The sequence below is a fragment of the Erythrolamprus reginae genome, chromosome 4 (genome assembly GCF_031021105.1).
Source record: "Erythrolamprus reginae isolate rEryReg1 chromosome 4, rEryReg1.hap1, whole genome shotgun sequence".
In the NCBI taxonomy this organism is placed as follows: domain Eukaryota; kingdom Metazoa; phylum Chordata; class Lepidosauria; order Squamata; family Dipsadidae; genus Erythrolamprus; species Erythrolamprus reginae.
The window spans coordinates 61,151,253-61,164,029 of record NC_091953.1 but is presented as its reverse complement, the minus strand read 5'-3'; the positions used below and the strand labels follow the sequence as shown (position 1 = coordinate 61,164,029).

The 12,777-nt window shown below is 38.6% G+C and overlaps 1 protein-coding gene across 3 annotated transcripts in view; it reads right to left on the bottom strand.

The window, feature by feature from the left end:
- The window catches only part of SIM2 (SIM bHLH transcription factor 2), a 39,588-nt gene that overhangs the window by 18,795 nt on the left and 8,016 nt on the right, over window positions 1–12,777 (bottom strand). The window contains exons 1-3 of one of the 3 annotated variants that reach the window (XM_070751778.1): window positions 6,162–6,920; window positions 1,620–1,702; window positions 357–446 (exon numbers count right to left, since the gene is read on the bottom strand). In XM_070751778.1, coding sequence (XP_070607879.1) covers window positions 357–446; window positions 1,620–1,702; window positions 6,162–6,264 — 276 coding nt within the window. In that variant the 5' untranslated portion in view covers window positions 6,265–6,920. Of the gene's footprint in view, window positions 1–356; window positions 447–1,619; window positions 1,703–6,105; window positions 6,921–12,777 lie in introns of those variants that run through there. The other 2 variants (XM_070751779.1, XM_070751777.1) reach the window with 2 other exon arrangements.

Sequence of the window (12,777 nt, the reverse complement as noted above, 5' to 3'; positions counted from 1 at the left end):
GCTCAAGGTTGACTCAGCCTTCCATCCTTCCGAGGTGGGTAAAAAGAGGACCCGGATTGTGGGGGCAATATGCTGGCTCTGTTAAAAAGTGCTATTGCTAACATGTTGTAAGGAAAGGGGAGGCATAAAATTGAATAAATAAAATAAGTTCCTTTTTCAGCTGGTGGTTGATAACTGATTTAATTATTTGTCAATACCGGTAGCACCAGATTGGCAATGTCCTCCTACAATTTTGCTTGTTTAGGGAAAAAAAATCTAAAATCAAGCCAGGCAGGATACTGTATATATCTGGCAAGATAATATTAGATGCCTTTCCAATATCAGCATTCAACAGAGGGACAGAAACGTATTCCTACCTGGGATAAACCTAGATGAACTGAAGCTGTTTCTGAGATATACATTATTTTGCCATCAGACGCTACCACAAAAACAAATCCATCCAGAGTCTGTAAAAGAAAAAGAAAATAGAGAAAACGCTTACCACTTACAATTTACAATCAAGTTCTTTGCGAGAAGTTTTTAATTTCCCCCTACAGAAGAATATATATTAAGCATTATAAAAATCACATCTAAATCATTCTGTTTTTAGGTATGATAATTGTGCATAGGCAGCAATTAAATTAACTGTGTCCAGATGAGAAAGTTTAAAATATTTCTTCACACAAGTTCTATTATGGTATTCTCAAGAGATAAAAATCCTAATTTTTATGGAATATTTTTTCATAGTTTACAAATTTTATTTTAGCTGGAGGGAATTTGTATGTCCTTCTGACTTTGTGTTTTAAATTAAAGTCTTTATATATGGGGATTTTTTGAAAAATGGACTCTTGGAAAATTGTGCATAAAATTAAAATATTTAGAAAATTTTATTAAAGTATGAAACTGTGATTATTATTGTACGCTGTCTTATTATTGCTGTTAGCTGCCCCGAGTCTCCGGAGAGGGGCGGCATACAAATTCAATCAATCAATCAATCAATCAATCAATAAATGATTTCCAAAAATATTACATGGATATTATTTGAGAAAACTATAAATATGGTTATAAAATACTCTCTTGGCCCATTTCAAAATGCTTGTTTGAGCCTCACAAATATAATTTAAGAAATAACCAGTAAAAATAAGGTAACTTTCAAGTTTAAAATACCAAGTCTAAAAAATTCAAATAAAATCAATGTTAAAAAATGAAAACTTCTTTAAAGCACTAAAGTGATATTCCATAATATTCCATTCTAATTCCCAAAAGAATATTCGGAAGCAATTTTAGAAGAGTGTAATCCAATGGCAGAACATTTGCTTTGAATGCTGAAAGTTTTAGCTTCAAATCTTGAAAGTACAAATTAAAATTTAACATTATCAAAACTTTATTCTGACTTGATAGTGTTGCTCCACATTCTCAAGCAAATATTTTGTACCTTAATGAGGTATTTCTAGATGTGTATTTCTTAAATATTTTAAAAGACTAAAAAAAAAGTTGCATGAAAAATAATGGAATTACCACAGTTCAGTGGCAGAAATCTTGCAATGTTCCTTTTTCCATTGTAATGCAAAACATGGGGAAAACCTATTTAAGCCTTCAGAAACCATTATTTACCAGAGAAAATATCCCAAAGATTTTACCTGAAGTAAATGCGAACCCAGCTCCTTTGCAATGTTATCCAAGGGGCCTAATCTATTTGGCTGGCCCCAGGCATCTCCCAAACCTAGGGGGGGGAAATCAAGAAACTTCAATCAAGGCATAGATGACAATATCTTAAGTCATGGCTAAAAACCAATTTGCCTCAACAGACAATGAGTGTAAAAGAGAGAATGGTGGAATTTGCTAGGTGAGTGTCCCTTCTATTGTGCCTAATAAGGCTAGGTGGCCTTTTCTTCTAGAACATCAAATCTGTGATTCTTGTTCAATTTATAAGTTGCGCCTAATTTTTTGCATTCCCATAGACTAGACCTGGGCAAAGTGCGGCTCAGGGGCCGGATGCGGCCCGCCCACTGTCTGTGACTGGCCCGCATAGGTAAGAAAGAAGGAGGGAGGGAGGGAGGAAGGAAGGAAGGGAGAAATGGAGGGAGGGAGGAAGGAAGGAGAAATTCTTTTTCCATGCCCTTTTGCAAAAGTCCAATAAATGCTAATTTTTTAATTGTTCATTGGTTTCATTGGCCTTTCCAAGAAATTTAAAGCAAACCCCCCACTCCACCTCTCAGGGGGGAAAAGGGAGGAGGAGGAAGAAAAGGAATCCAAAGCTACTTTCAGGCAAAGCCTTCACTATGTTTTCTCAACTGACAATGTAGGTCAGTTGAAGAGAGGCAGCTGAAAGGAATATTTTGAAAGAGAAGTAAAGAACTGCCCAAAAGCAGAAATAAAAGGCAGAGAAAATCAGAGAGACAGAAGCTTCTCTCCATCTGGAGAAGGAAGGAAGGAAGGAGAAATGGAGGGAAGAAGGAAGGAAGGAAGGAAGGAAGGGGTAGGCAATTAATTTATAATTTTAATATAATTATAATATATAATTATATATAATATAATATAATAATTTATAATTATAATATAATTAACTCAGTTCTACCCAATAATAGACAGTATATTGGGTAGAACTGAGTTAATTATATTAATCCGGCCCTCTAAAATCATCCCAATTTCTCATGTGGCCCCATGGCAAAATTAATTGCCCACCCCTGCCATAGACCATAGCACCCCAGTCCCTCCCGGACCTCCACTGTCTCCTGAAGTTTGCCCAAATTCATGTCCATTGCGTGGATGACAATATTTAACCATCTCATCTTCTGTCACCCCTTACTCCTTTTCCTTTCACATGTTCCTTGGAATTAAATTGTTATTTAAGGGATAATTTCACATAACAGGCACACATACATACTCCTCACACATCTCCCTCAAATTGGCCAACAGAACCTGATTAAATGCACTTTCAAAAGAGGTGGGTTTTTTTAACCTTTTCAGAATTTCCAGGTATCTAAAAGCCTGATAAAACCACCACAGGCCTCAGTTATTTCTGGGGTAAAGGAAAAGCAATAGCAGTCCAGGTGGTTTAGTCTCTTTGCTCAAAATGTGACTGCTTCAGTAGATTCATTGTGTTCCTTCTACAGTTTTATCTTTTTTGTCCTTACAAACTCCAACTTCAGACAAAAATTGGATGATCATAAAATTTGATGCCTCAATGTAAAGTCATTTGTTTTTCATCTTTTCTACCTTTTCTCCTTCAAAGGATTCTCTGCCACCATATGCCACCCTTCCTCTAATTCTCCCCTCCGAGTTTTCCATAAAAGTACAAATGCGCTAGTTTGTTTATTTATTCATTGGAAACTGTCAACCAAAAATGAGAACAAGAGAATAAAAATACAGTGACCGGGACTATAGGCACATTTAGTACATTTATTCATTCCCTCTCTACTGACCACTTAAGTAGTTTACTTGATTCTGGGAAACAACCCAACAGAACAATCACATTCTTAATAAATAATCTGCCCCAACGTCTAACACTGAGCAAAAGCTTAGTTCTTTTGGCCATTGGAAAAACCATAGCTAGCCATCACCTGGATGGTGAAAATCCTACTCTCTTCTCCAAGCAAAGCACTTGCCACATATATCGGCTGAAGAATCAAAACCATTAATTCATTCTGGTTTCTTAAGAATACTTAATGGTGACCTATATTCTGAAATTATGTCCTCATATATGTTGTGATTCAGCCTGAGGCTCCTCAGGGACCGGCTGGAGCTCTGCCGGATCCATGCCCAGGAGGGGGAGGACCAGGCAGACGGGGGAGAGGAACGTCAGGAAGAGGAGGAGGGAGAGCAGCCTGAGACCCCCAGGGGGGGGCTCTCCCCAGCTAGTAGCCTGGATTAATTGGATGAAGACGCACAGGCTATAATAGACATGAGGCAGAGACGTGCAGCTCAAAGAAGGGGCCAATTAGAAAGGTACAGCATTTCCATCCCTGAATTGGCAACAGCTGGGTTTGGGTGTGGTTCTCCTCAGCAGGGTTGAAAAGGCAGGCCCGCCCTTACAGTCTTGTGGAGAGTTATCAACTGGGAGTCCTGTGACCTTGCTTCGATTCTTGGTGTCTCTGATCTTGGCTTGCGGCCTAGAAGGCTGAAAGACTTGGGGGAGGCGTGGGTTTTATTATCTCCAGTGTTGTTTTTGCCAGCAAGAATCCTGTTTTATTGCCTGGCCTTTGTGAAACCTCTGTGAAGCTTCATCGTGTTCCTGTCTGTAAGAACAGTTTTTGTTACCTGTGTTTGCTTTCCAGTATATAAACTGCCTTTGCTTTTTACCAGTGTGTCTGAATACTCTTTTTGGTTGGTGTTGGCATCTTGGGGGACCCAGACAGAACAATATATAAGAAACAAAATGGATGGACTGATTCAAAACACTGCAGTTCCATAGCATTCCTGAAAGAATTTCTCTTTTGTTTTGTTTTCATCTGGAAGACATACTGTATTCATATTCCATCACCATCCTTGGAGAACATTCAGAAACAAGCTTCCTTTTGTGAGCTGAAAGACACCAGAAATCAATCTCCCGTCTTCTTTTGTTGAAGCATGTGGGAACTATGTGCCCACTATGCAAGTCATTCAGCCCCCAAACAGCAGGAATTTGCCACACCAAATCTTGAAGGCAAAGGGGACTAAACTGGCACATTGCACATGTTTGGGAGCTTTGGGGATTGAAAAGACTTTCGTAATTTATTTACTGACCAAATTTGACAGTGACAGCCTCTTCCCAGTGGGAATTATTTGTTAAGTTTTTATTTGGATATAGCATTAGCATGACACAAGGCAAAACATTTGCAATCATTGATCCCTGTCTGCTGCCATCTAACATTTAGATTTTAGAAGAGAAGAGAATAGAATTTTCTATTGGCTAAGTGTGATTGAACACACAAGGAATTTCTCTTGGTACATATGCTCTCAGTATACATAAAAGAAAAATACATTTGTTAAGAATCATGAAGTACAACACTTAATGATTGTCATAGGGTACAAATAGTTTGGTTACAAATAAGCAATAAAATTATATTAGGAACCAGTCAAGCATGATTAGGCATGGCTAAATGCATTTTATACATAAGTTGATTTTTCTATTTGTCCCCTTTCCCAGTTAGACTTTAATGCTGTCATTTCGAACAGTTGCAGAGTTTCTTGGCTTGCGCAGTAACCCAAATTATTATATCTTTTGTTAATTTCAATTCTTTGTACTCTGCCTATGATATTCCTTTCCTCTGATGCCCTGTTTCTGCAACATAATTGCTGTTCAGTGCGATTCTATTAAGCTATGGACAAAGCAATCTTTTTGCCAATGTCCTGCAATCTAATTTGATTCTCATAATTCAGCTAGTGTTGTTTCATTTCTATTGTTACATTTGAACCATGACGTACCACACATCACCAAGCTGTTAGCATGCTGGGGAAAAAATTCTTCTGGAGCCAGATTTTAGCATCTGGTTCAATGAAGCAGAACCAGTAGGCAACTCATATAGCTGGAAGTTTGATTGCGGCCCACAATCACAAGAGATAAATGGTTTCATTACAATAATGCAATTCTACCCACAAACATGGAAAAAAAGTTTTTATAATCTCACCACCTCAACACGCATATTCACTTTTAACTGATATTAGCAATTTCATAATGGAATAACATTTTCTTTTTGCTCACACTTTTACCCTGATGTTGCACCAGGCTTAAGCATCTCCACCTAACCAGCCTGGATTGAATATTTGGTTTCTGCTAGGTATGGGTAATTGTTTCAGAAGGATGCCGAGGTAATTTGTGGTTTCCCTTCTTATTTATTTGGGTTTTATTTGATTTTTTTAAAATTCGCTTTTAATTTTATCTATTTTAACCACAGTTTTTGGAACCAGATTTCTGAGTTTAATTGCAAACTGATTGCAAACTTGCCCACAGACTGGTGATTAGAGCGGAATATAAAACTGGTCGGAAACCAAACAAGCCAAACTAGCTCCTCTATGACATGTGGACTTCAACTCCCAGAATTCCTGAGCTAGCATGATTGGCTCAGGAATTCTGGGAGTTGAAGTCCATAAGTCATAGAAGAGGTAACTTTGCCTACCCATGAACCAAGGGAAATACAACCTGACCCTCTCCGCCAGCAGGGGAGGCGGCTGCGGTGGGTGGGTGTCACAGGGAAATCTACCAATGTTGGCCGCGGACTGCGACTCAAAACAGCCAAAGGGGATTCCCGTAGCAGTGAGCTCGCGGAGCACTCCCGCTGCAGTCCTGTGCCGGCTCCCTCGCATCTCCCAGCATGCAAAGCGCCCCGTCGCTCTCCCGCTATTCCCAGGCCTAAGGGGGGAAGCGCCAGAAAGGCCTTTTCTTTCTTCGTCCTTAGTCCGCCGTGCGCGTTCCCTTCAGTCACGGAAAGCCCAATGGCGAGGCATTTCCCCTGAGGGTTTGGGTTTCGCTCTTTGTGGTCAGAGTCTTGCTTTTCCCCAAAAAGGGAGCCAACACACGCACTTCAGCGGAGTCCAGGCTGACCGGCCGCGCCCAATTCCACCGTTTCAGTTTTTGAAGCCATAAAGCCGACGATGCTTCCCGTCTCCGCCTCTGCGGAGGTGCAAGTCTATATTAAACCATTAAAAGAAATAAATGGGCTTCAAGATGGCGGCGTGGAGAGGAACGGGCGTCTAAACGTTCAGCTGTTGCAGTCGTTAAGCTTCCACATGACTTTTAACAAATTTGCGGCTTTGCTCATTTTGTTTTGAAAATGCTAATCCAGAGGGAGAAGATCAAGCGGCTTGCCTAAACCGTTCCGTCCTTGGAACAGAGGAACTTCAGCTTTTGTTCCCGACGTTTGCAGGGCTGCAGGGCTTGGCACCCGCGGTCTGGAGATGGGCCTGCGCGGCGCCTCCTAATGAAACAAGCTCATGCAGAACCATGAACTCTTGCGCGTCTCTTTCTTTCTCTCTCTCTCCTTTTTAGTAACACGGGAGACGTCTACAAAGAAACGCGGGGGTGAGGAGGAGAAAGAAAATCTTGCTTTTCAAAAAACGTACCGAGCTACTTTTTTCCTGCAAAAACTATAGCTATGAAGATGTACACTGCTCAAAAAAATAAAGGCAACACTTAAACAACACAATATAATTCCAATATAAATCAAACATCTGTGAAATCAAACTGTCCACTTAGGAAGCAACACTGATTGACAATCAATTTCACATGCTGTTGTGCACATTCAACTTTGTTCAGGACAAAGTATTCAATGAGAACATTTCATTCATTCAGATCTAGGGTGTGTTCTTTGAATGTTCCCTTTATTTTTTGAGCAGTATATTTTAAGTCTGAAACGAGATAATACCGGCGTCAGAACAAGTTTTGATAAAAAAGGAAACAAGCCTTTCTCCATCGAGTCGACTTCGTCCAAAATAACGGAAACAGGAGAGAAATCCGTCGTGGATAAGCCGAGTTCCAGGGCACTTCGATTATATTAACAAGATTTTTCGACAATGGGAGGCACTATTCCTTCACTATTTAAGGAAACCCCCCCCCCAACAACTTCAGCTAATATTTATTTATTTATTTATTTATTTATTTATTTATTTATTTATTTATTAGATTTGTATGCCGCCCCTCTCTGTAGACTTGGGCGGCCCACAGCAATAATAAAAACAATGTACAATAACAAATCTAATATTTAAAAATATCTTAAAAACCCTTATTTAAAAACAAGACACACACACACACAAATACAGTATACCATATATAAATTATATAGGTCTGGGGAAGATTATTCATTACTATGGCAAAAATTCTATATATTTCTTTGATTTGAATAACTGGCTTTGCAAAATGCCAGTTCAGAAACGTTTACTTTTTTCTTACGAGTTTTAAGAAAAACATGGTCGAATTGTATGAGGTGCAAAAATGCAGGTTTGTGTTTTCTTAAGAAAAAGAACGCCGTTTGATTTGTGGCTCCTCTTCTTGGTTTCAAGGTTTTCTCCGGATGAATCTGAAATGTGTTCGTCTCTTGGTGTCTTTCTCTAAAGAGAAATATGTCAAAACCATTTATATCTTGCTTCCGTGTTGCATTAAATCAAAAGTCAGCTGTTCAAATGTAAAGCTTGAACCTTCCTCATGATCAAGGAACAATTCAGAGAATGAAATGGGTTGTTTCAAGATAGGCAACTGCTCGGATAAAATTGTGTCTGCTGACAAATTTGTTCTTTTGAGCTAAGCAGCAGAATGTATTAGATTGGCTCGCTTTGATATTATTTCGCAGTAATTGTTGCGGGATTTTTAAGAGGTGCAAGACTCATTAAGTCTGGATGAAATCTAAAGCTGAAATCCTTTAGCCACATTCACTGTTGTAATCCCGCCAGTGAAGCCAAGTGCCTGAAGCTCGAGAGAGCCTGGCCCCCAAAACAATAGATTTAAATTGATGGAATCAGCGGCTTAAAAGCAACTTTATCCACCGGCCTCTGCAGAAGTGAGCCTGTGGAGCTTTCTCCTAAGCCACTCATTTTAGAATTTTTGTCATTAGGCGCATGTGTGCGATTTCTTCCCATTGCCAAATTGGGCACATTACGACACATTACTTGGAAATAAGAATGATTATGATTTAATATTTCCAAATACCTAGACGTCCCATCTCCAGAACCTCTTCTATCAGAATCTAACATATAGTATTTGAATTGTAGTTGAATTCCATTTTTAAAAACGTATTTCTGTATTTCTCTGTTCAGATTGGTAAATGGGGGACATGATCGAAACATTTAAATATGTTAAAGGTTCAATAAGGTTCAGGAGGAAGGGTGTTTTTAATAGGAAAGTGAACACAAGAACAAGGGGGCACAATCTGAGGTTAGTTGGGGGAAAGATCAGAAGCAACGTGAGAAAATATTATTTTACTGAAAGAGTAGTAGATGCTTGGAACAAACTTCCAGCAGATGTGGTTGGTAAATCCCCAGTAACTGAATTTAAACATGCCTGGGATAAACATATAGCCATCCTAAGATAAAATACAGGAAGTACTGTAGTATAAGGGCAGACTAGATCAGTGTTTCCCAACCTTGTCAACTTGAAGATATCTGGACCTCAACTCCCAAAATTCCCCAGCCAACATTTGCTGGCTGGGGAATTCTGGGAGTTGAAGTCCAAATATCTTCAAGTTGCCAAGGTTGGGAAACACTGGACTAGATAGACCATGAGGTCTTTTTCTACCGTCAATCTTCTATGTTTCTAGTTACACGACTTTCTACTAGGTAAAATATATACTGCTTTAAAAAATTAAGAGGCCACTCAAATAACACATCCTAGATCTGAATGAAATATTCTCATTTAATACTTTCTCCTGTACAAAGTTGAATGTGCACAACAGCATATGTGAAATTGATTGTCAATCAGTGTTGCTTCCTAAGTGGACAGTTTGATTTAACAGAAGTTTGATTTACTTGGAGTTATATTGTGCTGTTTGAGTGTTCCCTTTATTTTTTGGAGCAGTGCATTTAGGCAGCACTTCGAGTGGGAGATTTTTCGTCCCAGATAAACATTGCAGAGAAGGGGAAATGTGAGAGTTCCTTTCGTTTTCACAGTGAGCGGAAAACGACACCACCCGCACACGGCTGTCCTAAACCGCAGAATCAAAGCACTTTGCAAATTGAGCGGGTCTGAGCACTTCCAGTGTCGCGGTTGGCATTTAGTCCTACACTTCACAGAAGAGGTACGTGACGAAGGGGCTTCGCTACGCCTCGATCTCCAATCTGAGCAGAATCCCTTCCGGCTGCTGCGGGGACCCCGCGATGGGAAGGACCCTTAAAACCCTGCAATTCGAAACAAATATTCTACCAGACAGAAAGCAAAGCGATTTCTTTCGGCATTTAGCTTTTCTATGTTCGCGTCTCATGCAAAAGAGGATTTCATTATAAAATCCCCCATGCATAATAAAAGAATAAAATGATAATGCTGTGCTATGTAACCGTTTTTCTTTTTTTTTCTTTTTTTCTTTTTAAATTTTCTTTTTTAAATTTTTTTCTTCCTGTCTCTCTTTCCCTCTCTCTCGTTCCTTTCCTTTTTATTCTTGTTATGTTTCCCCCTCTTTCCTCCTTTCTCCAGTTTTTCTTTTTTCTAATTATATGTTTATTGCTCTTTTTGAATTGTACTGTTTTTCTATTTGTGAATAAAATTAATTTTTAAAATTTTTAAAAAGAAAGTTTTTTTAAAAAAAGAATAAAAGCCTAGAAAAATTACTAACTCCAGCCTGGCTATTTATGGTCGCTGTCAAAATAGACGCAACTGCTTCAAGGCAGTTCTTCTCATTACAAGGTGATCTGCATTATTTTTCCCCCCTTCCTTCCTTGACTCCTTGTGTAAGCTTTGTTATCTCCTAGTCTCCACTCCTGGCTATTAGAAGCGCCTAAGAGTACCGAATGCCTTTTAATGAGTTGGGTTTTCTGTCCACGGGAATTTCAAGCGACTCCATGAAAATCACTACTTTACAGCTGGCAAATTTTGGAAAGAAAAGGACGGAATAAAAAGTGCAAATAGGGAAGCGGGGACGGGTCTTCTCTGGTCTGTAAACCTGTTGCTTCCTGCTTGCCATTTGAAAAGGCTTTCAAGTTCGTGGACCTTAAAAACTCGTCGGAACCAAAGCGGTTTAAACCTCGAAGCTTTCCCAGCCGCATTCAATCATTTCCCGCAGAGTTCTCCTGATTGGTACCTGAGTATTGTAGTCTTAATTGCGGATAGTGGAGGCGAGAATATACGCCATTCACCAACCCGAAGCGGGGTTTAACCATCCCCCCTCCTTAATGCTAATGCAAAGGTTTCAACCTTGACAACTTTAAGACTTGTGGACTTCAACTCCCAGAATTCTCCAGCCAGCTTCTGGAGAATTCTGGAAGTTGAAATCCACAAGTCCTAAAGTTGCCAAGGTTGGAGACCCCTGTCCTAGAATGCTGAAATGCTTTTTTCTACATTTTCTACATTTATGAAAATGAAGCTTGCCCCTTCTTTCTTCTTCTTTCTAGACACTAGTTAGCACTTAAAACATAGAAGTGAAAAAAGGTCAGTTTAGCTAATTTGACTTTAATGCAAACCACAAGAGAGGCAGGCCCAGTAACAGGAAGGTGATACTCTGCACATGTTCAAAAACATTCTTTATAAATACTCTCAAACAGCGGGCTTAGTTAAATTAAGACTCTAATCCTATGGATATTATATATATTTGGCTCTAAACCAATAATACAAAGAACCTGCTTCTAAATAGAAATGCAAAGAATTTCACATCCTCAAGGTGTACAAATTAACAACAGTCATCTCCCCTGGCAGAAATAACTAGCGTTTAATACTTAATTCACATTAAGGTGCACATTCCACAGGCAATATTGGTAAATAATTAATAATTAATAATAATTACTTCCATATATTATATTACCAGAACAATTTTATGTATCTTATAAAGTGCATACAACTATGATGTAAAAGGTATGAATTGCATACAACTATGGTTTAAAAAGGCTGCAGTTTTAAGTTAAGGTTGTCAATTTAACAAGGCCAATGAGAATTTAATGGGAGTAATCCCTTACCTATGATTTTGAGATTCCTAACTTAATCCCATCTCAAAATAATGATTTTTTTTAAAAAAAATCCTAATTTAATCCCATCTCAAAATAATGATTTTTTAAAAAAAATTACATAATTTTGGTAGTAACGTAATAGGACTAAGATCTTAATGGTAAAATCCAGGCCATGCTTAATGTACATAATGCCGCCCCGAGTCTTCGGAAAGGGGCGGCATACAAATCCAAATAATAAATAAATAAATAAATAAATAAATAATCATATAAATAATAATATAATGTACTCAAGTATTGAATGCAAGGCCATTATGATAAAAAGAAAACCTTCCAAACAGAATTGGAGTTGCCTCTAAAACAGTGTTTCTCAACTTTAGCAACTTTAAGATGGTGTGTGTATGACAACTGGCTGTGGAATTCTGAGTATTAAGTTCTTACATTTTTAAGTTACTGAGGATGCTTGCATGAATTAAAATCCTCTTTCTCAATAGGATTTAGATCCATCCTAACTGAGCCATAGAGCTCACTCATGTATATTCCAGCCCTGAGATCTGTGAAAGTAAGTTGCATTATTTCATATTTAGGAAGGTTTACACAGTTTGATCAATACTTCATCAATCACTGGAATAAAATGCTCCAGCTATTCTCAAAGGAAAGAAATCGTATTTCTTCTCGTGCTTTCTCCTTCCAACATCACTGTGAGGTACTTTGGGGGAAGTCAGGGGCAGAATCAGCATCATAACTTTCTCACTGCTGCCTGCCACTTCATGCAATTCTTGCTCCCAATAGTGGTTTTCCTCTTGTTCCTTTCAATATTGTAAACAATATACAATATTGAAATAAAGGATTGTTTTTGTTTTTATTTTTTGCTATTTTTGGCATTACTTGCCAGCCTTAGCTGTTTCTGGACCTTGGATTTTCTGACTCCCTCTTTACAGGTTCAGACTAATTTCTATTCTGCTTTAGTTATGTGCCCATCTTTCTACTTTTTTATATTCAACCTTTTTATCCCTTAACTGAAGGCATGTCTTTCGCAAGTTACTCAAGACCCACCTATATCGCCAGGCATGGGGGAATTAAGACATCTCCCCCAGGCTTTTTTATATTTTATGTTTGGTATGTATGTGTGGTATGGTTTTTAAATTGTTGGGGTTTTTAAATATAATTTTATTATTAGATTTGTTCCATTATTATACTGTTTTTATTATTGTTGTGAGCCGCCCCGAGTCTTTGGAGAGG